The sequence below is a fragment of the Sceloporus occidentalis genome, unplaced genomic scaffold (genome assembly GCF_023333645.1).
Source record: "Sceloporus occidentalis isolate IW3139 unplaced genomic scaffold, rSceOcc1.0.p SCAF_11, whole genome shotgun sequence".
Lineage (NCBI taxonomy): Eukaryota > Metazoa > Chordata > Lepidosauria > Squamata > Phrynosomatidae > Sceloporus > Sceloporus occidentalis.
The window spans coordinates 13,893,803-13,921,637 of NW_028316991.1; the positions used below are offsets into that span (position 1 = coordinate 13,893,803).

At 42.4% G+C, this 27,835-nt stretch overlaps 1 protein-coding gene across 22 annotated transcripts in view; it reads left to right on the forward strand.

Moving 5' to 3' along the window:
- Positions 1–892: 892 nt before the first annotated feature.
- The window catches only part of LOC149305615 (regulating synaptic membrane exocytosis protein 2), a 271,086-nt gene continuing 244,143 nt past the window's right edge, over positions 893–27,835 (forward strand). For 16 of the 22 annotated variants that reach the window (XM_089477183.1, XM_089477197.1, XM_089477200.1 and 13 more), the window contains exon 1: positions 893–1,062. In XM_089477183.1, coding sequence (XP_089333309.1) covers positions 893–1,062 — 170 coding nt within the window. Of the gene's footprint in view, positions 1,063–24,420; positions 24,454–25,442; positions 25,524–27,835 lie in introns of all 22 variants that reach the window. The other 6 variants (XM_089477182.1, XM_089477194.1, XM_089477190.1 and 3 more) reach the window with 1 other exon arrangement.

Below are 27,835 nucleotides of genomic sequence, written 5' to 3' on the forward strand. Positions count from 1 at the left end.
TGGCGTTCAGGGTCTGCAGCTATTTTTATTCCATAGAAATGAGCTATAAAAAGAGTCCTTTAACCCCAGCTGATGCCAAAGATGAAGGAACCCTCTGAGCTGAAGGAACCCTCTGAGCTGAAGGAACCCTCTGAGCTGAAGGAACCCTCTGAGCTGAAGGAACCCTCTGAGCTGAAGGAACCCTCTGAGCTGAAGGAACCCTCTGAGCTGAAGCAGCGATGGGGCCGAGCTGGTCAGTGGGGGTTAATGGGGTGATTTCCCTGTACAGGCAGGACGGGCTGTAGGTTTCATGTCTGTGGATGATCTCCACGGGTTCATCTGCCAGCTCTGCCGGGAAACCATCTGGTCATCCGTGACTCACACCCCCTCCGGAAGAGGATTCTTCTTCCATTCACCTCCTCCCGTTCCACCTTAAGCTGGGGCCGACGCATGCGCCCCTCTCCCCACTACAAGCAGCGCTGCCCTCTCCTCCGCCTCCTCCCACATACATCTCCTCCTCCTCCCCCATACATCTCCTCCAGCTGCTGCTGCTGTCACCGGGCACCGATCTCCAGCCCCTCATCTCACCAGCCAGGGACACCTTCCACCGTCTGTGGGGCACAGGGGGGAGGGGGGGGTAAAATCCACAGGGGTAACTTCAAATAGCACAAGCTGGGATGTCCCTCCAGGAACAGCTGGCCGTGTGGATATACTTTGCATTGACCATTTCTTCTTCAATCATTAATAGGATGCTGAGCCCCGTCGGTGAAGAGCTTTTACCCCGCTGCCCCCTCTGTGTTGCCCGCAGCCCCGCCAGGATCTGAGGGCAGATCGGTGTCATTTATGTTGTATGTGTTACCGAGATCGCCCGAGATCCCAGTATTTGCAGTCGGTGTGTTGCTCTTTCACCAACATGTCTGCTCCTCTCGGGCCCAGGGGCGGCCCTTTGCCTCCTGCTCAGAAACAGGATGCCTTGCCAGAGATGCCGGACCTCAGCCACCTTACCGAGGAGGAGCGGAAGATCATCCTCGCGGTTATGGAGCGACAGAAGAAGGAAGAGGAGAAGGAGCAGTCCGTACTCAAGTAAGCATGTGCTCGGAGCTGGGCTGCTGCTCCCGTATCTTGTGTGCCCTCTCCTGTCTCCTTCTGTCCCCGCCCCGGGAAGGGGCTCTTTGGAAGTACATCAGGTGTTACCGATTGCATGTTGGCTCTTTTTTCATTCAACATTCGATCGGATCGAACGCAGGAGAGGAAATCTTTTAAAGGGAACCATCTTGATCAGTAAAGAGTGTCACAACCTTTGTCATCTCAGCTAATGTGGGCGTGATGGGAGTTGTAGTCCCTAACAGTTGGGTTGTCTGCAGTTGCCTTATCACAGGGCCATAGATAAGTCTGCTAATTATTGCCAAACGCCTGCCTTTGTGCCTGTGCAGCATTATATACAGCATTATATATATATATATATATATATATATACATACATACATGTGTATTATACATGTGCTCATACTGCAGGGGCTCTGGCAGACAACGTGTTAATGTGTGCATGTTTATCATTGTGTTCTGCATAGAGTTACATAGGAGGTATGATGGGGTGAGTGGGAACATGTATGATCAGTATATATATATATATATATATATATTATTAAAGGGTTAGCCCTTTCACATGTAATAGCCGGGGCATGGGATCCAACATGGCTGCATTCACAGGTGCTGGGCTTTTTCTCTAAATGGTTTGGGCTCCGCAGACATCCAGATCGATCGATAAAACAGCTTCTCTGGGAAGCAGTGATTGATAGAAACACAACCCCCCCACCTTGGCTTTAAGCAAACATCAGTATTCCTCCCAATAGCCCTACGGCCTACTATACACAGGCTTTGGGTGGGTTATAAGTGCTGCCATCTTCCTCCATGTACAAGCCTCCCCTCCACCTCCTCCTCCTCCTCCTCCCCTGTGTTGGCTGAACCCTCCAGGTTAGGATACAGCAGGGGACAGCCGAATGGATACAGTGTATTCTGCTATACCATTATTAGCCAAAGAGCAAATTAGGTAACAATCATACGTTATTGGCTAACAGTAAATGGTTGTGAGCTCTCCACACTATCTAGGTCTCCTGTAGAGGTAAATCCTGGGAATAGAGCAGCAGAGGCTGAAGCTGAGCTAAGTTCAGCACCACAGAGCTGTCCAGCAGCTCTTCTCCAGCCTGGGTGCTGAACCTCAGGGATCTAGCGTAGCTTTAACATCAGGAATTTACTCCATAAAACACCGGACACAAGGCGATCTGCCCCCCAGACCTCTATCTGCACAGAATATTCTCTTTCACCGCCGTTTGAAGTTGTCCCGACCGCTGAATATTCCTTTGTTTCTGTTTAACACCAAATGCAGGCTCTTTGACGCTAAACAAAATGCAGTTCTGTAATTGTAATGAGTGTTGATGTTTGCATTTTTTATGTTTTAACATAAGCTGTTATTCTGTCCATCTGTCTCTCTGCTCACTTAAGTCTAAGTAATAAGCTAGGAATGGCGGTGCGGTGAATATATCCCTCCGTTCCCACTGAGGGAGATATTAACCATCTTGAAGACCCTGTGTGGCAGGGAGCCCAAGGGCCAGGTTGATGCGGTGCGAGTAGCAGCAATACGAAGGCTCCATTTTCTTGTGGTGTTCAGACCAGGACACTGTCTAAGAGGTAGTAATTCCCTCACCTCCTCCAACCTCCGGGTTAGTAAGCAGCCGTGCATTAGAGGAAGCGGGTCAGGATGAAGATATGATTAGATTGTCTAAGCTGGAGAGGGAGCTTGTGAAAAAAGGGCATGCAAAGTCTCATTCCATCACATATATATTCTGCAGCTTCTGTTATTCATTCCTCCGCTCTGTAGCGTACACCACGTGGCCCATTTTATAAGAATAGATAAATAAACGAGGAGGCAGACATACATATGCTTCCAAATTACTATTATGTATTGTTTATATAGGGCCGTCATATTCCGTAGCACTGCACAATGGGTAGACAGGACATAACAAGTAGCATGTAACATAACAAATTGACTAACAGAGACAACAGGTGAGGAGGGCCCTGCTTCCAGTTGTCTACGTTAGTCTCCAGATATACAGCTCCAACTTGTTTCAGATGCTCAGCACTTCATCAGGTTCCGCTGTAGACCTCACAGCCGTAGGACTGCGTGAACGTTGTGGTTCATACATTCTGTTTGCAGGTGCTTCCGGATTGGTGTGAGACATTTTTTGGTAGAAGTAGATGAAACGGATACGATAAAGTCTCCAGAAGGACGTTACATATCTAGATTACCTTTTGTTTGCCAGATATGGCGATCCAGCTCTGTGTCTGTGTTCTCTAGAAGCTTGGAACTACGGCACACACGCATCAGATCCCTCCTGTGTGTATATAATGTGTGTGTAAATAATTATCTGCCGTACCCTAGAAGTTCAAAGAAGCCACCGTTAGTGGTGGGTTTCTCTTTCATACCCATGGGAGGCGTTGTGATTTCTTGTTTGGTGACAGCCTATACCAGGGGTGTCCAACCTGCGGCCCTCCAGTTGCTGCAGGACTACATCTCCCATACTCCTCAGCCAGCCCCTTAACTGAAAGAGCATTATGGGAGATGTAGTCCTGCAGCAGCTGGAGGGCCGCAGGTTGGACAACCCTGGCCTATACCTTCATCAAGGTCTCCGCTTGGTAAGAGGAATCTCTTGTTGGCTATACCTTCCATGTAGGCTGAAATTCTGTCTACATACGGAGTTAACCCTTCCTTTCCCAGTAAGTTTGTGCGCTTTCATTCCTGTTGTATTATCTACTTAAATAAGTTAGATTTGATGGATCGACCATTGAGCCTTTCTATTCTAGATCAAACAGAGACAGGGAACACGGCAACAACAAATACAAATAATTAAGGTAAACAGCGCGTCGCAGCCGAGCTTCTATTAGCCTGTCGGTGACACTCATCGGCTGTTGGGTTCGGGCTTCCGCTTTTTAGTGGCCGAATTTACAGCCAGCAGGAAAGTATTATAAAGTATTATAAAGGGATTGAAGGGGCATCACGCAGTTGTCCTGTTTTATATGAAGATCACTCTGGTTCAGTTGATAATGAGTATTGGAACTCAGCCGTCGGGACATGGCTGCCGTGTGTTTCTGAGTTCCTTTCTACAGAATCAGGTTTCGTTTAGATCAGAAGATATTTACTAATATCACGTGACCTTTGACATTATCTGTATTCTGCTTAGAAACATTGGATTTGGTTAAATGCTTGCGCCAAACAATAGTGATTTCTTTGGCAAGTCGTACTCCGAAGTGAGCGTACAGACACATGAAGAAGAGTTAGCACAGTGGTGTATTTTCCTTGCAGCGGCCCCAACCGGCCCCTCAACAGTGCATTAAAAGGCGCTGCATGCGTCGCGTCGGGATATGACATCATATACCGCCTCGCTGTGTCTGAAGGGGGCACAGTGCCCTTTGATGCAGTCTATGGAGGCTGTGCTGAGCCTCCTTAACGTTAGTTGGTCAGTTGGGGGAGATCTGAGAGGGCAATCTGCCCCTGGGTTTTGTAGCAGGGAGACTGCTGCCCCCCAGACCTGCCCCTCTATGCCTGCGGATAAAGAAATGAAGTGCAATTTATCTTACTTTGCTTTCCAAACCAACATTTGTAAAGCTTTAAAAAGCCACTAAATCCTCCATCCTTAGCCAGTTGTTTATAGGATGTTTTATCGAAATAAAACATGATCTTTCCGGTAAAAACCTAATTAATACATTTCAATTGGAATATTCCCTATACAAGCAGTAAAAAAATCCTAATACACATTTACAGAACAGAATCATATGCTGTCCGCTTCTTATTACAGCTAGACATTAAATAAAGCGGAAATAGTAAAAAAAGGGAAGAAAAAGAGAGCATTAAGTTTGCAGTCTGCTTAGAAATAGCTCTGGAAACAGCCGCGGAACTGAACACGTTCCGTGCCTTCATTAGTGAATAGAAATCACATAGTGTAGTATGATGCTAAATCCATGCACATGCCTGATCACGACCGATTAACCCATTGAGTGATTATCCCGTGTGATGTGATAGAGCTGGATATTCCGGATACTGACCCGCGGCACTCAATGCATTGGGCAGTAGTGAAATAATTGGCTGTTATCAGTAATTCCCCACATTGTCAACAACCATTGTATATATAGACAAACGACTCGCCAATCCCAGTACCTCTACCCAGAGGCAGAAAGAGCAGCTAATTCCCCCGGTAGGACTCTGTCTGTGGCTTTTACTCACCTATGGAACATTTTGCCCGTATAATTATATCTTGACAGTCACTCCTCCGCCGCGCTATTTACAGCGTAGCCTGTGTGTATTCACCGAGCGATGTCCTCTTTGATTTCATTAATTGATCTTGTGTATGTATTTGATCAGTTTGATATATTAACGGATTTATTATGTTTCTTATTTATTTTCTGCATATATTATCCACCGTTTACTCCCAGCAACATGAGATGATCTTATTACTACTGATTTATACAGCAACGTTTTACTCCACAGCGATGTGCAATAGCAAACAGGGCATACCAAGCTGTGCTTGACATTACCGTTTGAATCTGTAGAAACAAAAAGGTGACAAGGGCTCTGTTCAAAAGAGCTTACAATCTAAAAAGTTTAGTGAAGTTGGGTCCACGTTCACATAATTGATGGCTTGGTGTGTGGATGTTTTAAGGCGATGATTTGCTAGGACGTGAAGATCTTTCAGGTCCAGGTGCTAAACGGGGAACAATGACTTTTATTTAGTTGGAGATCCAGGAATGAATATAAAACTTTTAAACAAATAGTAATGATTTCAGGGTCACAATTTCCGGTCTATATTTACAGAGATCAGGAAAACAAACCATGTGTGCGTCATGGCCTTTGTCTATCTTCAATTCACCATGCGGCTCCGGCAGGTTCATCAATTGCTCAACAACAAATTAATGGAGAAGACTTGTGATGATTAAGATTTTCATGATATATTAATAGATAAATATGATATTTGTACATTGCTCTCCCTGTAATGTGAATAAGCTTTTATTTATCGAGTTCAGTTGGTGTAAATTTGGGTTATCCATTTGGGAGTTAACTATGGAATATAGTAATGGCCACTAAATTCATATTAAATAGAACAAAACTTCATGTATTTGCCATTCCAGCAAGTGAGCTCGACATATACCCACAAAGCTCCATTCTTCATATGAACTCAACACAAGCTTGGGACAGGACAGAGTGTTTTGTAGGTTTAAGGAATTAGCTGATTTCAAAGGCAATTTAGAGCATTTACTTTTAAAAGGCCTTTTATTTGATATCACATGAGTTGGGAGCAGTCGGCAATGTATACAATACACGTAATGCAAATATAATGATCCAGGGATATTTCAAATAATACAGAACTTCAATATTAGAGTCATAAAATGTTGATGTTGTTATCCCGGTCATGGAGGACAAGCCCCCAGTTTAAGAAATTTACCAAAGATTTTGAATCAAATAAAGATATAGTGAATGAAGTAAACATTGTTCATGTTGTTTTTTTATATTATCCCAAAAATCTTGTTTGGACCCCCCTCTATAGGAGTCTTGTAGGGACCCTATACCCTCTATAGGAGTCTTGTAGGGACTCTGTACTCTCTATAGGAGTGTTCTAGGGACCCTATACCATCTATAGGAGTCTTGTAGGGACCCTATATCAGAAATTATGCCCCTTAAGGCACCAAAGGAAGTGTGGAACACAAACCAAAAACTATATATGTTGCCATATAATCGTTGCTATCTTAATCAAAATCGTCTTCAGTATTTTAGCTCATTTTAAAAAGTAAATTATCCTAATGAACAGTGCAATCCATCTGACACCAAATTAATCAATTTACTTTGTTTTCAGACCTAATGTGCTAATCTGCAGTCTGTCAGTAAATCTTTTAATTATTTGAAATGATGTAAGGTTGTATTTTTGAAATATTATGAATTTAATTCTGCATCAAAAAAATTACCGCCGACTTTATATCCGGTATAAAATCATCATCACCATTTAAATCAGGATTATCGCGGTAACCTTACTCATGCTGTGACACCTTCTGGGTGCATGACCACATACTAAAAGGGTTAACCAAGCACACTGACTCATTTGACATTTTTTATCCATAACACCAAATAATGAAGTTAGTTTGTTTCAGACAAAAGACAGATAAAAAGGTGTTTTTTTTAATTTGTCCTATGCTGTCATCATCATGAATGTTTAGAAAATAAAAAATATTTCAGTGAAAATAAATAATAAAGGTAACTCGGGTTGTTGTTCAGAAGTATCTGACTGGGTTTTTATCAGATAGAACTATTCGGCCCGTCTCGTCCTTGCGTTTTTTTCTGATCGTAATCAGTCCTTGGTCTTGTCTTAGATGCAGGATGGCTTTATGCCAATCCCATGCGTGTTTAAGGTTATTGAGTTTGTTACTTTAGCCCTTGTGCCTATGAGCCAGCTGCGATTATAGACTGTAAACGAGGGCAGCAACTAACGATTATTTTAATAATCGATTAGTTGGCCGATTATTTTTTCGATTAATCGATTAATCGGATAAAAAAAATGCAATTTTTTTTCAATTTAAAATAATGTAATAAAAAACGTACAATTTACACTTTCATCTCTTTATTGCAATGGCCTCTCTCTATTCACCTTCTTATTTTACTGACATAATAATAAAAGCTACAAGAACCCAAACACTGTGTTTCTCAAACTAAGTTTTAATGCAAAGTTATTAGTAAATATTAATTCATATGGTAACTAGTTTTCATATTTAATAAAAACTATGAGAAGAAAGCCTTGTTTAATTTTTATTTTATTTACCAAACCGCCGACGGTTATGCACATCTGCCCCCGAGCTTGCCACTCTGCCCCCATATATGCCTTATACCTCTTATATGCCAGATTCCACTGTGCCCCTGATATGCCTTATACTCCTTATATGCCAATGATATGCAACTGAGCCCCCTGATATACCTTTTACCCCCAGATATGTTTTATGCCCCCCCTGATATGCCTAATATCGATATGCCTTATACCGCCTATATGCCCTGAAATTCATAATACCCCCCATACACCACTATAACTCACCCATACACCACTCTGGCTCCTCCCCCTCCCATACACCACTCTGGCTCCTCCCCCCTCCCAAACACCACTTTGCCTCCTCTCCCTCCCATATACCACTTTGCCTCCTCCCCCTCCCATAATCCACTCTGCCTCCTCCCCCCTCCCATACACCACTCTGGCTCCTCCCCTCCAATACACCACTCTGGCTCCTCCCCTCCCATACACCACTTTGGCTCCTCCCCCTCCCATACTCCACTCTGTCTCTTGTCAGCAACGGAGGTTCACAAGACACCAGGGAGCCGGGTAGAGAGGCAGAGTGGCGTATGGGAGGGGGAGGAGCCAGAGTGGTGTGTGGGAGGGTGGCTCCCATACACTCCTCTGACTCCTCCCCCCTCCCATACACCGCTCTGCCTCTCTACCCGGCTCCGTTACTGACAGGAACTTTCACTGCAGCTTCATAGAAGCCTCAGTGTAAGTGAAGGTGAGTAACGGAGGCTGTCTGTGCGATGCAGACCCCCACCGGCTGACAGAGAGGATGATTCTCTGTCAGCCGGTGGGGGTCTGCGCGATGCGCACAGCCAGCCTCCGTTACTGCCCTTCACTTACGCTGAGGCTTCTATGAAGTCAGTAACGAGTCGGGAGAGAGGCAGAGTGATGTATGGGAGGGGGAGGAGTCAGAGGGGTGTATGGGAGGGGGAGAGAGACGGAAGTGAGAGACCGGCCGACAGTGAGGGGAATCCAGGTCCCCTGCAGCGTTGGATTCTAGTATTATAATCCGATCTCTGTTTGAGGTCGGATTATATAAGGAGAGGAGTTTTTAAGAGCATTTGCTCTGAAAAAACCTCTTTTTAGAATCGATAAAAATCGATTCGATTAATCGATAATGAAAATCGTTGATGATTTTCACTATCGATTATTATCGATTTTATCGATTAGTTGTTTCAGCCCTACTGTAAACATCCAGTAGAAGACCCTCTTCTTCACGTATTGTCATCCCGATTGCCACTCATGTGACGATATCACAATATCACTTTTCAACGGCAAAGGATCCCCCAAAAAAAGACAATTGACAAAAATTATATATACAGGGACATCAGGTACACAAGGACAGAATGATGTCGACCCCGTACATTTTTATACCCCTCGTGTATTGCTGTTTTCAGTTATTCAGATATTTTTGATATTTTAGATAGTATGCATGCTTTGTATCTTATAATTTATACACAGTGCATGGCCACCGTTATAGGGAATCATTCGGTGATTGGATGCCAGCCCAAGTCACAAATCACCATTGTTGATTGCTTTAGTGCGCCTAAATAGTGTCATTTTAATGAATGGTCCATAATGTATTCATTTATGTATTTTTGACACTGCTATTTATGAATGTATTAAGTGAATGGTATTGATATAATTGTATGTATATATTCAGCTTAGTGTGGTGCCCTAATGATCAACACTAATTATGACCAATGAGAAATAACGTTTATTGCTTGGTTTATAAAATAAAATAGAAGAAATAGATTGTTTGGGTCACGCGGTCAGTCTGAGGAGCAGCCTTTATGTTTGGATGTAATACTTTAACATGTGGTTCCTGTATCTAATGGGTTTGATTTAAATGTATGTAGATATTGAACACATATGGCTATAATAAGACTCCGTTTCCCCAGTTTTGCCCCCTATTCCAGGCTAATGGATGAACTGATTTTAAATAGTCCACTTTGGTCTCATCAATATAGTTTTATGCGTATCACATGCATGTTGAAGTTCCCTTAGCCTCTATCACTTCTGCTGGGAGGCTGTTCCGCTTATCTACCACTTCTCTCTGTTTCCTGTAACATTGGAACAAACATATAGACAGTTCTGATCCACAGTGTCTACTAACTGGACTTAAGAACAGTGAGAATTATGCACTGATTGTCTCCAATATTCATCTGTTAAAAACATGCCCCATTTGCGCCAAGTTTTTTCACCACTAATATACAATTATTTATCACCCCCTGTTTTTGTTCACCTTATTTTTTTACGTACATGTATGTTCCACTTTACTTTTTCTTCCAGAATAATTTGTATTCCAAATAAAATCTAAATAAATATCCCATCGCTAAATAAATATCCCATCGCTTATCCGTTATCCACCGGTTTTGCAATTTCTTCTCCAAAAATAAAAAAATGATGACTAAACAGCTACTTCTCAGCAGGTTTCATTTGTGGTTAAAAAATTAAAATATACTTTGTTTAGTCATATTTTGGCATATTTTCATTGATTCTCTCACCCACGTGTTTTGTTTTTTTCCCGAGAAGGCAAATCTGTTATTCATTCATATTGAAATCTGGAAGCTTGCAGCTAATGTATTCAGCTCCTCTATATTGAATATGCGATAATGTACGAACGTCATCCATTGAGTGAATGAGTAATAGCGCGTCTGCCGGTTAATTGTCTCAGCTTGCTGTAAAAATTGTTACATATTAGAGCAGTTCAGCCGATACAATGCATACTATTTACTCTCCTTGTTAGTTGCAGGCAGTGCTGAGTTCTGAACCCAGCAGCACATCATGGATTTGGAATATTGTCGGATTTTGCTCAGAAGTTTGTTGATAAGGATACATAATAGCAGTGACCCAGGGCAGTGCCCTCAACTGCCCCAGACCTATCATGGCGATGGGGTCCTCTTCTGCAGAGTGCCGGTATATGACATCATCGGTTCAACTTGAGAAGCCCATTAGTTGAGGTTAGATGAGAAGATGGCACTGAGGTCAGAAAATACCTCCACGGTGTTAATGGGGTGGTTTTAAGGGAGATCCTTGACCAGGCCTTTATAACTGTGGTACACGTTGAGGGGCCGGTTGCCCGACAGGTTGATCAGCCCCTAGTGATGCGGCCCAGGAGCTACCTAGGCCATTATACATCACTGCCGATTAGCATTTAAAAGGTCTGAACTTTCAGAATAGCGTTGGTAGCGTGTGGTACGCAGCAGAGTTATTTTTTAATAGTGCCGTTTTTCCACATATACCCCTAATAGTGCAGGAATATATGGGATATGCGGGTAGAACGGCTACTTATTTATATTCGTGTTGCTATGCGGCAAATCCATAGGACTCAACTTTTAAGATATTACATTGGAAAGAAAAGTGGGCTTTTGACCAAACCCCCACTACATGGCAGGGGTGTAACGTATTTTATGTATTTTAATGTTGGCTCCTTCAGCCCATGCAGTGCTAGGTATCTTCAGGTCTTTGGATTTTACAGACCTTATTAACCTTTGTTATTTGTGTCTCCACTCTGTAAGTTGACTATAGGTAGTCTGGTTTCCCGCACTTAGTTGCTGGAGAGCATTTATAACTGATTGCCAGCGATGACAGTTCTTTTACACCATATAGTGCCTTACCACGTTACAGAGTTTCGGTGAGCATTGGAGGAACTGCACCTTTAATCAGGTGGAAGTAATAAGTGTTTACCAGGAGGTGGGGTAGTCGGCACACCTGAAATGTGAAAACCTAAACCCCCCTGTATTCTTCAGACCATGCAGAGAGCGAACCAGAAATAGAGATATATCAAGAAAGAAAGGATTAGACCTGGACTAAATTAGTCTATGGAATAAATTCTCTTTTAACACAGACTAACCGTTAATTATTAAAACATCCAGCCGTGTGGAGTATTTTGGAATTGGAGACCACGGCTAGAAGTCTCTTGGGAGAAAAGTGCCCCCACCCAAATAAAATTCTTTGTGCTGTATGGCAGTGTATTCTTCTAGTAACCGCTGTGTTCAGTTAGATCTGGCACATCCGCCTTTAGGCTGAGGCCACATGACGTCTGTTGATCCACCAAAGAAGCAGAGCTCCATGTTCACCTCACCGTTCAGGGCTGCTTTTGGGCTGGGCAAGGGGGCTTACTGCAGGCCCCGCAGTTAGGAAGCCCCCACTCTGCCGCTGCTTACTGCGCCTCACATTTGTGGTCTCTGCATCTATGATGTCATAACCCATTGCTCTGCATTCTCGCAATGCAGAGACCACCGGCCTGAGGGAAAGCGTGACGCCTGCTTCCCCACTCCTAATAAGTAACATAATCTGTTGGCAAAAACATCTTTCCTCATAACGCTTGGATACGATTTTAAGAAACTTGCTAGCCGAGAGTGCATTTTCCGATTTGCAAACATTCAAAAGGATCTGCCAAAAAAACACAGCAAGTTAAACAGAGCCCCACGTCTTCGGCGGATCAAATGGGGATATTTGTTGCCTTCTAAAGTTTTCGTTAAGATGGCAAGAACCCGTAGTGTAAGTGGTGGCATTCATTTCACTACATCTCTGTCGCTTGTCTTGATAAAGTCCTTCCTTGGTACTCATTTGCATAGTTATCGGCTAAAAGGTTGAATATCTTCAGCATAATTTAAACCTAAACGCAGAGACAATATTTAGAAATGTAGACGTATTATTTATCACTTTTATTTTGCTGTCAGCCTGCGCAGGTCTAGCTGTCTGCGTCCCGTTTCCCTTGACTTTTAAACTGACTACTAAGTATCTTCACCTTGCAAGTCCCCTTGATGTTCTCCTCTTCTTCAGTACAGTCCTTGTGTATCATCTTCATGATGACGGTCCAGAATCTTATGAACCGTCATATATTATAGTATGCTTCAGTTTTCTTCGAGTGTCACCTACACAACTTTTAGAACCGTTAAAGTAATTCATGAAAGCTACCAATATCTTGTGTTTTTCAATTTAATCAGTGTAATTGTTTTGGAGTTTTGGTTTACGGGAAGTAGGGTTTGATGGCAAAACATGGCAAAAACTGATAATTTCTTGTCCTAAACTTACTTCTGCACTCCTCACTCCTCCATTACATCCAACGACCCAACTAACCAACTTCTGACGATGGCTTCAAGGGAGGAATAACCATGCTGGCCCTCAGGAAGTTTAGATGACTGCACCCAGGTTAACTTATATATTACATATTTTAATATATATCTATCTATAATAAATTACACGAAGGATCATCCTTATTCCATTATTATTTGTCTATACAGATTATTATATCCGTCAGACCGACTTATTCTTAAACATAGAAGGGCTACTTATGAATTCAGCACTCAGGTATTGGTCCTTATTTTTCATTTTTTTTATATAAAAGTAACAAAACATTAACATAAGAACAGCAGAAGATACTGCCACAAATCCCATGTAATGAAGCTGTAATCACTTTTAAATGACCTTATACAGAAAATCTGCTAATACAGTAAATGGCATTGGGGAGACTGGTTCATGACCCAGCCGGGGAAGTATTTACCTTTGGGGTTGCTATAGCCCTGACCTAGGGCAGAACCCCCAGCCGCCCCCTCCGCGGTCGGCATCTTGAACATATCAAAAGCCTTGCAGCACCTTTAAGACACGGACCGCTGGCGCCTTTTAATGCTGCCACAGCCTCCATAGCATAAATTGGCCGGTTAGAGAGATCCTCCTTGTAACCGGCCACAGAAAGGGGCCACAGAAAGGGGCTCCCCAGTTTTGTAGGCCTAGGCCAGAATATGCCACTGGACCCAGCATGATAATATTCACCATAAATATAAGTTGTCGAGTACCGGGAATAGTAATTAGGATAGCAGCAGGCAAACTTCCGGGTTTCGCACAAGTCCCTCGTTGGGAAAATGCGTTGACTCTCTAAAAGGTGCTATTTACATTTGTCAATTAAAATTCAAGTAAAAGTCTTTAACTGATGACCAACCATATCTTGTTTAAATAACAGACACCCGGAAAAATTAAAACCCCAATCGTTTTGTTCTTATTCCGTTATCTCAAACATCACACATGACAGAATTCTCTAGGATGGTTTTGTTTGTGTTGAGTAGTAAAGTGGTTTGCGATTCTCGAATTAGTTGTGATAACATTAGAATTTTGTCAGTTTCAAGTCATTCGAGTTGTGATGGTAAAAAAAAGCACCGTTGCTGAGGGAGTCGATGATTGGGGAAACGATGAGGTGGTCACTGATGAGTTGATGGCATCAAAGTGGGCAAAATAAGTCAGAATAATGCATTCTGAGAAGCCTTAAAGAGGAAGTACCTTGGAAAAAAATAAAACAGCCCGATAGTGTGAGAACTTATTTTTAATCTGCTCAGCTGTGTTAAGAGGAATACGGAAGAGACAGAAGGAGAACACAGAAAACCACAATACTCTTTCTCGGTCCATGTGCTGACTTCTATAGCTTACAGGACAAAAGTTCAAGAAGTATCGACATGCTGCCATTGCCAGCCCTCGCTTAAAGGGACTCTTGTCTCGTTTTGTATTTCTGTCTATGTAGTCTATTTCATGCCTCCCCACGGAAACATTGATTAGATCTCTGCTAAGACAATCTCTTCAATTTTCTTATCTACATTGAAAGAATAGGAAGCCGGTTCTAACCAGGAATCTCTCCGCAGAAGTCCCCTTCCTATGCCGAGACCCGTCCAGTCTTTGTTCTGTCCAGTTCTTTGTAAATAGAATGCACGGGAAAGACTTAGCAGACATGAGTCCAACGATTAGTCGGCTGTTCCTTTCAATGATAGATAACATTAAAAAACATTGAAGACTTTTTAATGATAGTGTCCATTTAAGCATGTCACGTGTTTGGTGTCCACTTTACTCTATACTCTATTGGTGTTAAAAGGACTGATTTGTGAATTTGTGATTAATTATTAATTAATTATTGTTCCATTCCTTATTTTTTTATGTTTCCGGGCTGTCTCCGGTGCGCCAGAAGTATTTTTCTCTTAAAAACCAGTTCCATGTCTCTGTATAATGGGTAAACGTGAGCTGGGTGGAGAAAGAACGATCAAACAATAAGACGGATCAAAATAAACCGTATTCTGTCTCTTCTTCTTTTTATGTGCGTAAAAATTGGCAAGTGTCTGCCAAGTGTAAATAAAAAAAGATCCATTCAGAGATGCAGATGGTAATGTTTGTGTTTTTGTATAGACCCGCGTCAGCCGGTTAATCCTTTGAGTGCCAGACCGCTGAGAAATGCTTTACATGATGGGTCTGATTTACCATAATGGGGAAACTGACTACGACATCTTACTATTATCACTTTCATTACTATTGTGTATGTAAAGTACTTTGCAGTACCAATTCTCTCATATTACTGAATAACAAAGGATACTTTGTAATTTCATACTGTATGGTATTTGATTTTTTTAAAACACTCAAAGGGAAGGTATATCTGTTTGCAGATGACACAAAGATGGGTGGACATGCCGGGTGGGATGAGTCAAATGAATTAAGGAAACTAAAGGAAAGGACTACTGTTTGGGACCTAAAGGTTAGGGTGGACAAAGTTAAATTAATTCATTTACGGGACAAAAATCCAAAGCCAGTATGCAGATTTAGATGCAGCGTTTGCCGATAGACGCCTAATGATGTGGCCGACAGATGTATATGACAGGCCACTCATTATCTTTCTATGCTTATGTACTGTCCCGGCAGGCATATCTATCCCATGGCTGCGTATTACGGCACCAGATATGGCGGCAGACCAGGTGCGCATGGGCATTTCCCCAGTGTGCCAGTTGGCCAGTTTGCCAGTTGATCAGTCTATATCTTGACTTAGAGTTGGTAAGCCATTAGGATACTGGGTTGGACAGGAAGAAACATACTAATGCTACTTTGTAGAAGTTGAGTACAAGAACGAGGGGGCATGATTTGAAGTTAGAAGGTGAAAGGCTGAGGGATAATGTGAGGGAATTGAGTTTATAGAAAGTGTTGTAGGTGTGTGGAGTAGCGCTCCAGGTTTTGGAGTAGTAGAGGCAAACACTGTGAAGAAAGCTTATCAGTTGTAAGCACCATACCTGGTTCATGTTTCTTTTATGATGCTGCTGACATGGCTTTCCAACATTGGCCACTGCCGGTGAGACGACAGCAACGTCAGTACCTCTTGTACTGATCTTTCGGGACATAACCCTCTCTTGACCATAAAAATTTTATATATATATTATATATAATGCCTCGATTCTACAATCACTCATGTTCTAGGTACACTTTTCACATCATATCTTTTTATCCATAATAAATTCATACAAGCTATCAAAGATGGCAGAAAAAAAAGATTTTGTCAGCGAACACAACAGTGCCATTAAGTCCGTCCTGTGTATCCAGGTAAAGGGCTGTTTTGTTCATTTTGTTGCCCGGCAACTGATTGTTCTCTGTTAAACAAAGAAACACTAGTGACATCTGCCAATGTGCACCTGTCTGGTTGCTACGTTCCCATGTTATGTGTATGTTTTGGTAATTCTTTGCTCTTGTATAAAATAGATACTCAATGTTAGTAATCATTTTGTCATAATCAATGCTGCAGAGTATCCAGATCAGTGCTGAGTCCAACCAATGCGCGGGACTCAGAGGGTTAAAGGGAATACGAGGATTGGGTATTATTTACACTGTAGAGAATGACACATCTGTCATAGTGGAAGTGACACGCGCACACATCGCTGATGACGGCAAAGACATCTATGACCGTCACAGCAATACGCGGTATATCATAGAATAGGAAAGATGATTCAGATCTGAATGGAATTATTCATTACAATGCATTTAACCCCATGCACTTATACATGCGCTACGCGGGTGCCTAGTACATTTTTGAGTGTGTTTTTTTTAATTTGCTGTTTAACTGACCTTTTTAGCTTAACTCTCTCAGAACCAGAAGAGATGTTGTAGACATTTTGAATATCGCCCTAGGTTAATGTTTGTTTCCTAGACTTTGCTTTGAAAACTTAGTCATGGGGTGTACATACATTACTGTTCAAAGGTTTGGGGTCACTCAGCTGTTTTCATGGAAAACAAGGAAAGTTTTAGCTTCAACATAATTAGCTTTTTAAACTTAAACCTGGATTAGCAAACACAACATGCCAATGGAACACAGGAGTGATGGGAGTGATAAAGATATTCCATTAAAAATCAGCCCTTTCCAGCTACGATAGTCATTTATAACATTAACCCCGTCTGCGCTGTATGTGGACAAAATTTGTATGGACAAAAAATGCTTTTCTTTAAAAATCAAAGACAGAACAGTAGGGTATGAGGTATCATAAATATCCTGATCTCAATCATTGAATCATGATTCTCTGTACTGATTTCGTAGAAGTCACTTGAAAAAATTTTTTCAACTGTAAAAAATACGTGTGATATTTTGGGTGACTTTTGCTGCACAATCACCACACTGAGCTGATTCTTTATGGCCGTGCTATGACGTCCACTCCAACAGGACTTTTATTAGTTAGAGTGCCCGGCTGGGTAATTAACAATGAACCATTGTATTGTTTCCCACAGGCAGTGTGATAAGGAGTCGGGATGTTTGTCTAGTCGATTGGGGACAGATAACATAACTAGAACAGATGCAAATGGCTAATATGCTGCTGCTTGAAAACATTATGTTACGCAAAAACACATATTATTAATCTGATACTAGTAATAAAAATGGTGGGAGTTCCTCGTTAATGAGAGGTTTCAACCCAAATATTATATAAAGTGTAACAATTCTGTTGTGGTATTTAAACCTTTTATTACCATTATCACTAATTAAGGTATTAATGACATCTTAATAAACATGAAACCATCATGTCATCGAAGATATTAGGGCTGCAACTAACGATTATTTTAATAATCGATTAGTTGGCCGATTATTTTTTCGATTAATCGATTGATCTGATAAAAAATGCAATTTTTTTAATTTAAAATAATGTAATAAAAAACGTACAATTTACACTTTCATCTCTTTATTGCAATGGCCTCTCTCTCTCTATTCACCTTCTTATTTTACTGACATAATAATAAAAGCTACAAGAACCCAAACACAGTGTTTCTCAAACTAGGTTTTAATATAAAGTTATTAGTAAATATTAATTTACATGTTAACTATTTTTCATATTTAATAAAAACTGAGAAAAAAGCCTTGTTTATATTTTCTTTTTTTTACCAAACTGCCCCCGGTTTTCAACATCTGACCCCCAGCTTGCCACTCTGCCCCATATATGCCTTATACCTCTTATATGCCAGAGATTCCACTGTGCCCCCTGATATGCCTTATACTCCTTATATGCCAGTGATATCCAACTGAGCCCCCTGATATACCTTTTATCCCCACATATGTCTTATGCCCCCTTGATATGCCTAATATCGATATGCCCTATATGCCTTATAACTTCCAATATGCCACTCGCCCCCATTTATGCCTTATACCTCCCTATATGCCACTGTGCACCCTGATATGCCACTCCGCTCCCCTCCCCATAAATGCCCTGCACCACCCTGAAATTCATTATACCCCCATACACCACTCTACCTCCCCCTATACACCACTCTAACTCCCCCAGATATGCCATTCTGCCTCCCTGAAATTCATTACACCCCCATACACCACTCTGCTACCCTGAAATTCATTATACCCCCCATACACCACTATAACTCACCCATACACCACTCTGCCTCCTCCCCCTCCCATACACCACTCTGCCTCCTCCCCCCTCCCATACACCACTCTGCCCCCCTCCCATACTCCACTCTGCCTCCTCCCCCTCCCATACACCACTCTGCCTCCTCCCCCTCCCATACACAACTCTGCCTCCTCCCCCCTCCCATACTCCACTCTGCCTCCTGTCAGCAACGGAGGTTCACAAGACACCAGGGAGCCAGGTAGAGAGGCAGAGTGGAGGTATCGGAGGGGGAGGAGCCAGAGTGGTGTATGGGAGGGTGGCTCCCATACACCCCTCTGACTCCTCCCCCCTCCCATACACCGCTCTGCCTCTCTCCCGACTCCCTGGTGTCTTGTGAACCTTCGTTGCCGACAGGCACTTTCACTGCAGCTTCATAGAAGCCTCAGCGTAAGTGAAGGGCAGTAACGGAGGCTGTCTGTGCGCATCACGCAGACCCCCACCAGCTGACAGAGAGGATGATCCTCTGCAGGAGACTTCGATTCTCTGTCAGCCGGTGGGGGTCTGCATCGCACAGACAGCCTCCGTTACTCACCTTCACTTACACTGGGGCTTCTATGAAGCTGCAGTGAAAGTGCCTGTCAGCAACGGAAGTTCACAAAAAAACAGGGAGTCGGGAGAGAGGCAGAGTGATGTATGGGAGGGGGAGGAGTCAGAGGGGTGTATGGGAGGGGGAGAGAGACGGAAGTGAGAGACCGTCCGACAGTGAGGGGAATCCTGGTCCCCTGCAGCGTTGCCGGGGATCTGGATTCTAGTGTTATAATCCGATCTCTGTCTGAGGTCGGATTATATAAGGAGAGGAGTTTTTCAGAGCATTTGCTCTGAAAAAAACCTCTTTTTATAATCGATAAAAATCGATTCGACTAATCGATAATGAAAATCATTGACAACGATTTTCATTATCGATTATTATCGATTTTATCGATTAGTTGTTTCAGCCCTAGACGATATAATCAAACAACTTGTGCTGCACTTCTTTAGAGTCCTGGGGTATGACATCATCCCCGTGCTCTACCTCAGGAAGTTGCAGAAAGAACCACTGATGTCTCTTATGGCCAAGTACAGACCTCCATTGTGAAAATGCAGCAGTAACAAAGCCTACAAGCAACCCAATGCCGCTCAAGCAGCCCCCCACTGTTGGCCTGGCCGACTTAGCCTATAATACTCAACTACATATAGTTGTGAGTTGGGTGGACTGGTCAGTTCCATGAATCTACCTCTTCTGTCCCCTCTAAACTACGTCACCCTCACCCATGAATTTTTCCCCTAAAGCAGTTAAAAAGGTTTTTGCAGTAAAAAAAAATAAAGCTGATAGTTGAGCGATCAAATTCAATTGATACCTTTAAGTATGGACATGATTAGTTGTAGCTCGTTGAGCCAGTGGTAAATCAGATTGCTTAATTTGAAACTCCCACTCCTACCTTTGCCACCAGCATGTTATCATTGATATCCCTGCTTGAATGTAGGTGACTCAATTAAGTGCATTTTGAAATAATGACACGCATACCTGGGAACTATCCGGGTGAAATACTGGTTCTCTGGGTCACTATAGGGAAACTCCGGATCACGGGAGCAGCATTGTGGTACACCCCACTCCACGCCCACTACCCCTCCAAAAGATGGCGCATCTTCCGTGTTGTCAACGGGACCCCCTGCAACATCAGCAGGACCACCTACTGACAACAAACGGGACCTCCTAGTCTCATCCCGCAAGGCGCGGACTCCGAAGCTCCCATCTATGGTGACAAGTCATGGTTTCCATTAGAGCCATTTGGCTAAGACATCACTACATTGAATCTTCGCCACAAGCTTTTTAGCGATGAGTCTCTGGGTCTGAGCATTAAGAAAGGCGAGTCCAGCATTTATTTGTTAAAATATATTATATTCCCTAAACAAGTTATTGTGCAAATACATTCTAAAATGAAGGAAAGTATAAATTGGCCTTGCACGTTAATCTAGAAATCTTCTTTCAAACAATTACTGCATGATTTTACTTATAAATAGTTACTTCATAAAAGGAAATCTAGACAATGCTGGGAGTTTAAATGAATCACAACTGCAATTAGACATGAATGGATTAAGATGTAATTAGCTGGAGACAGGAAACTCAAAAATCCTGCTTCCTAGATGAGGATTGTCATCTGAAAAACCCAAATCTCTGAATCCGATTTTTTTAAAACAATAAATTCAGGAGACTTCTTTTAGTACGAGTCAAATAATATTCTAGTGGAAATCTGTCTCCAATAAATCAATGTATACAATTCTATCCATTTAAAGGTACCTAATTGTAACATAAAACACGCAGATTTCCTAAAGGGGCAGTTTAATGCCCCCTGCACATACCGGGGAACTCTCTGGTCCGGCTACCCGGTAGTCTCCCCTCGTGGGATGCGGGTAGGCTGACCCGCTGATGTTGGTGGGTGGTCTGGCTGAGGTCGGTGGGCAGTTCCACTCACATTGCGACATAAGTGGGCAGGGAGTGGGACGACGCGGAATTTCCCTTGTGGTGACCTGGAGTCTCCGGGCGAAACCTGGAGAGTTCCCAAGTATGCCCATGCAGCCTCGCTGAGAAAAATGCCTATAATACAAAGTACTTTAATGTACATTCTTCAATATGTTAAAAATCATAAATTAAATACCTTAAGGAGAAGCTCCAGCTCCAGAGCAGCACATCCTCAGTAGTTCTGTGTTATCACTTTAAATCAATGGGGTCACATTTTGTGTATGCGCACGAAGGTGGGCCCCCTGTGAGCCAGCTCTTCAGTGTCTATACAATGGGGGTGCAATGGCAGCAGGATATATATTGAAATAAAGTGAGTCTTCCTGGGGATTGGATATTATTTAGAGCTCTACCTTTCCAGCCAGGTTCTTATGTCAAAAAGATTTGCTGACTTGATTCATAAAATTCAGACAGATGGACACCTTTGTTCTACTTGTAAATATGTAGAGTTTTCCATCACGTGGCCTCCTGTTAACATTATTTTTGCTACCTGTATATTTGTATATATTCACCTTTAACCGATTTAACCACGGTGTTAAATGTCAATACTGGCAAGCATGGCTTCGGCAGAAATCAATTTCTACTCCCGATTCGCTGTTTTTAAATATAGAACCAGAGCTGGCAGCTAATTTTGGAAAACATAAACTCAAAGGCTGCACTGCGAGTGCATCGATAGAGCGCTGAAGCCTTTGTCATTTAAACTGGACTAAATGTCCAGGTTGCGATGATATTGTCTGTTTGACCTGAAAAGCTGCTGACTGCTAGAAGTTAGTAGCGCCTGTGGGTTGCAAAATAAACCGCACACAAAATGTTTGCTTTGAAGAAAGTCATACGTGCTGGAGATATTTCAGCAAGATCTTCATACCTTGGAACAAAGCCATACCTTCCATGGGGCAAAATCAGCAGCTGCCCCAGGCACAGCAGGGTAAGAAACATGCTTGAGCTGACTTCAGCAATGCCCCTGCAGCCCCTTCCTCTTCTGCCTTCTCCCGACAACTACTATGGATCCTGATCAGCTACCAACTGCCCTAGTTATGTCTCTCCCTTGGAACGTCCTAAGGCGACCCCCCGAGGCTCTTCCAGGCAGAAAGAGTGTATGTATGTAATTAAAGAGGCAGCGCACAGGGTGAGGATAGCCTCCGAAAGAAATGAAAGGTACTAGAAGGGGACAGTATCTTGGGAGGACACGATTGTGAAGATCTGGGTGGTGAGTGCATTGAGATGGAGGAGAGCGGGGGCAGTTAAACACCGCTTCCCTTCTTGCAACAACCAGCTGGAAAGTAAAAACTGATCCAGTCAGTCAAATACCAGCCACTCGGCAACCAATATGAATGAAAGTCCCAGCCATACCATTCCGTGGTCCTGTTAGAGGCCCATTCCTAGTCTTTTGATGATGCCCCCTGCAATTTTATCACAGTACCAAGGAATAATTTGGAGTGACACCTGATTTCTCAGACGAGGAACCCCTGCTTATCGTTGTTTGATCTATAGCAGTGGTTCTCAACTCATGGGTCGCGACGGGTCAGGGCCAGACTGGAGGCATACCAGGAAAATTCTACGCATTCTAGCGGCAATCCGTGAGCCGCAGGCTGTCAGGACCGCAGCTGCAACAATCTGGGCCGTCAGGCAGCCTCCGGTCCGACATGTACTTTAGTATTACTCCCCAGCCGCAAAGCAAACGGTCGCTGTCTGCTCCTAGTGGGAGCTGAATAAAGTTTTTCTCTTATTGCTCCTCCCCTCTTCCTGCTGCAGCCAGCGGGCAGCCTTTCCACTCCCTCATCTTTTCTGAGGTAAGTATATTTTTTTAGTGTACTAATTATGTATATATTGTAGTAAACAGCTCACACATGGGGCGGCAATGACAGTATTCACACAGGCAGCAGGTTTCAAAAGTTCAAGAGGGCATTTATTTAAATGATTTAGGCACAGAGCACCTTGCAAACAAAACAAACTCTAAGCCTGTCCGGCTCTAACTAAACATCAGGATACCTCACTATCCCACTACAGGCCTAAGGTCTGGCACCAAGCAAAATAACAAGTTGTCCATAGGGAAAGGTTCATACCTGGTGGGCTGCGGCGCTGGCTGTAGCTGCTCCTTGACTCAGTCTCTCCTACGCCATGCAAACCTAACAGCCCTCTCTTTTAAGGCTTCCTCCCCAGTAATGAGAATAGGAAACCTCACCTGAGGACCCCTGGGAGTAAGGAAAACCCATAGTGGACTAGGGGTGTGGACTGGAGCTCTCCCGCTTCCAACCTGTCCTCCAGTCCAAGAAATCCAGCCCATGTAACTTTAAACAAGAGAGCCCTAGCAGACTACGCTCTGCTAAAGCAGAATGTATCCTCCTGGACTTCTGCTACCGTGCCTGGCTGAGAAAACCAGGTGAGATATACACCCCATCCACCACTTTCCCATACACTTTACCACAATATATATATATATATAATCTGCTCTGCTGTCCCTATTGCCTCTGCCCCCCACTAGGACACAGCCCCTGTTACCCCACCAAATCCCCTAATACCCCCACTAAAGCCCCAGTTACCACCATCACTTTCCCCTGCCCCCAACACACTCCCTGTCCCCCACTCCCCACCACAGCCCCTATGCACCATCTCAGCCCCAGTTACCCAGACACCACAACCCCTGTCCCCCCACCCCCATTAATTTTTACTAGCACTGTGATTACTGCATTATTCATTGTGCAAAGTATCTGTTTGTTTGTATGTGGAATACTGCACAAGTTATTTTATGGAATAAAATATAATGTTTTGGAAATGAACTTATTTTTGGGTCGCGACTTAATGACCAAAGACAAATGTGGGTCCTGAGGATACACGGGTTGAGAACCACTGATCTATAGAATTCTGTCTCTGGATATTGTGGTATCTGTAGGGATTAACACCCTTTTCTAGATATATATTAATGCATTTTCAAATAGCGGGCAGAATGTCTTTCAATTTCATATGGTAAAACAATTGTTGTCTTTGTTCAGTGTTTGTCCACAAAGTATACGTTCATTATTTATTAATATTTTCTTTACTGGAACATTACTTTATATACATAAACATATTAGGGTCAGCTATTTGTCTACGTACTCCTTCTAGCGTAGGCATTTTAATTAATACCAACTTGTATGTAAGAAAATGTTATAAATTACTGATTATTTATTACGTTACATTAAGTCCGAAATACTTGCATAACCAAAAATAACACTTTTTTTAATGTAAACATTTGAAAAAAGATACAAAAAAAACTATTTTGAGCATAAGACGTAGGTCTTATGAACAAGGCAGAAAAATGGTACATGCTTTGTCCTTTTTTGTGAAATTGCAAAAAAAAATGTTCATTTTTCCATATGTTGCACTCAGCTGTGCAAACTTATCTTTTTAGGGTCAAAGAAGAGCAAAAACCACAGCTGACGCAGTAAGTAAATGTTATCTTGAGTGCCGTAGGCTTGACTTCTCCTATTTTTGCGGTGTTTGGCTTTTTCCGACCTTTCGCGGTATTGATGGAATCTAATACCTTATAGGCCACACTGTTTGTCATCTGCTTCCTGATTGGCTGATTGGCTTTTAGCTGGATGTAGTTCCGTCCTGCCTGTTTCCCGGCTTAATCGTCAGTGTTAGGCCTTTGTTTTTCTGACATCGTTAAAGGCTGATGATTGCCGCTCACATTCCCACTGGCTATTCGCTTTCCTGCCTTTTTTATGGACTAGGGTAGACAACATTTTAGTCTAGGGGAAGACAAACTTTGGCACACCGGCTGTTGTTGGGCTTAAATCCTTTGTATGGTTGGGAAATAGTAGGCTAGGCATCCGGGTCATTTAATTCTGAGGAGATATGACTTGTACATGCTGCAGGCCAGTAGGAAACATTATGTCCTGAATTAATTTACGTTATTGAGTGTACATCTACATATTACCAGTCAGGGTCAGGGTAATGAGGTGACCGGACCTCCTTTTCATGGGGACGCTTATGCAAAACATATGTTGACTACTACTTATTTTAAACCAGCCAGGCAGTATACATTTCCCCATAATGTTAAAGGGAAAGTCTCATCACACTGTAAGGAGATACACAACTGTCCACAGAATTTTTAGGAAAGTGTTTTGCTTTTCTGTTCTTTTACTCTCATGCCCTCCTTATTTGAACCAGATCTCTCCCTCTACCTTCTTAAATTCCTCTCCTTACAATTTCCCTTGATTGATTTTCAGCATCGTTAAATCACTTGGCAGGTTCTCGGGGTTAAATTCCAGGTAGGGGGAAAGTTCCATCTTCCCTCCACCTGTGGACACCCATGCATGGTGGTTGTAGACCTGCAACAGCTGAATTGCCAATGATTTCTTGTCCCTGTTTTATTCCAAGGTGTTTTCCACGTGATTATACAGTTACATTATCTCCTTATTCGAACAGGTGGTTCCCCTTTAGTGGGGTCTCTGAGCTGGTAAATAACATTCTACCATCGCAGCCAAAACCCGGGAAGGAAACTGAGACGTAAGTAATGCTGGTTTGTCTAGATCCCACACAGCCTGGGTGGCAGTGATGGACAACTTATATCCTTCTAGCCATTATTTGAATAAAACTCCCATAGACAGTTAGAGAGGATTATAGAGATTGTATCTTAAGAACAGTTAGAGAGTTACCAGTGGGTTAGTGTAGCTTTGATTTTAGGTAAAGTATCCGTTTCCCCTTTTAGCTTCACTAGTGATATTTATTCGAGGCTTTATCTAGACAAAGAAGGAGAGAGAAGAAAATATACCAGACACCATGATTTTAGTGTTTTGACTTGACCACATGAACTTTCTCTTCCTTTTCCCGTTTTTTTGGCTAGTACAATAAATTGCATAGTTGCCAAATGTTATACCTAGACCGGGACAGTCCCGATAACAGGACACAAGTCCTGACTGCAGTCTTGGGGTGTAATTTGGTTTGGTGCTGCTCTAGGCCTGATGTAAGGTACTCTGGGGCACCATCCTTTCTGAACTTCTGAGGTATGATGTCATAACCCGGGGCCTTGCTGCAGATTGAGCCTGTGTCTACTAGGGTTGGAAAATAAGAAAATAACCCTTGTAACTGGCCCATTGAGTGGCCCATTGAGCTGCCCTGGGTCTAGGCCAGTATGTGCCCCTGCTGCAGGCTGTCCTGACTAATATTCAGATTCTCAGGAGCAGCAGCAACCGCACACGTTCAGTGGGTGGATGTGATAATTCATCCCTGAAAAACTGGTAGAGCTAGATGTGACATCATAGTGCTTAAGTTTGATGTCACAGGACTTAAATGCTATAGGCACTGAAACTTTTACCTCTGGTTTCTTGCTCTGCCAGCTTATGATTTTTGTGTTTTGATAAGTAGTATTAAACTAATGCAGAGTCTGCCGTAGGCTGTCCAGACCACGGTGCGCCTGTTATAAATGCAAAATGCAATTAGTATAAGTAGCTGTGTCTGTTGGCACACAGCGGCTTGTGCGAGAAACAAATAAGCACCGCATGAAAGCAGACGAAACTTCCTTCCCACGGGCTTATGTTACAATTCCTCGCTAAACCCATTCAAAAATAGAGACGGAGAGAGGGAGAGGTAAAACAACCTTTGCATTCCACAATAGTAACGCTGGGACCATGCGAATCTAACATTTTGAATCACTGAGAATTTTTTTTAAAATCAAAATGAACCCGTAATCAAATCAGCCAATCAGAAAAAAAAAAGCAGAAATGAATTAGATTACAATAAAAATGTAAAAATATGTAGGTAACAGGTATGTGTTTTATCTAGGTTTTTTTCACCTTTTATTTAATTTATATTTTTCCTGACAAACAAATTGGAAGCGAATGTGGCTTTTGGCATTATACTATGCTTTTAGGCACTTCTACGTGACTGTAACAATTCATTTTTTGTCCAAAGCTTAAACATGTTCAGTTGCCTATGTATGCTTTACATAAAAAATTAACATTGCATGTCCCCGGACTTATTCCACTCTGTGTGAATTCTTTATAATAATGTAATTGTATAAAGAGATTCTCTGGGTCTGAGATGAATAAAAATAAGACATCTATCATATTATCTTGAAAAAAATAAAAGACATGCAGAATCTCTGAAATTTAAATCACATGTTTGTTTTACCCCGAATTTTCCTCTTTAATAGTTAGGGTACCCACACAAACAATATATTGGTTTGTTCATGGACCATTGACAGTATTTTTTTATGTATATGTATATTTGGGCCATTCTTTACACCAATGGGCGGCTGGCAAACTGCGCTCCAAACTCTGATGCTCTGGCGATATTTATTATAAAGAGAATAAAAATGTAAAATATAGCCGCGTGTATATAGCCCATGGTCGCACATACGTCATTTGGCAGTAGTTGGCCTTAAAGTGCCAGCGTCACCTTGTCATCCCTAGTCCGGTCCTGATGTATATAGATAAATAGCAACATGGCATCGCTTGAGAAACATTTTTATTAATAAAAGTTGATGCAAGTTGGATTTATATGTATCATTTTTTTAGGTTGGCACCAGGTTTGTCAAATTCTTGCACTTTCATAATGACTCTAAAGCACTCAGAGCACTTGAGAGTGACAAGCTCTCAACTTTTTTTTTTTGTGTGCTAATACCAACATATCAACACACAGGCTCTCAGGTCACATGTGAGTGCAGGCTTTAAAAGTTGCAAGAACTCATGTCTTGTATGGCCACTTCTTTTTTTTAGTAAATTTTGCGAATTGATTTACATTTGAATTTTGTAAATGCTTAAGTCGAGTCTTGTTAGTCAAGTTTTAGTTGATATTTTGAAGAACACCCCATTAGTGCA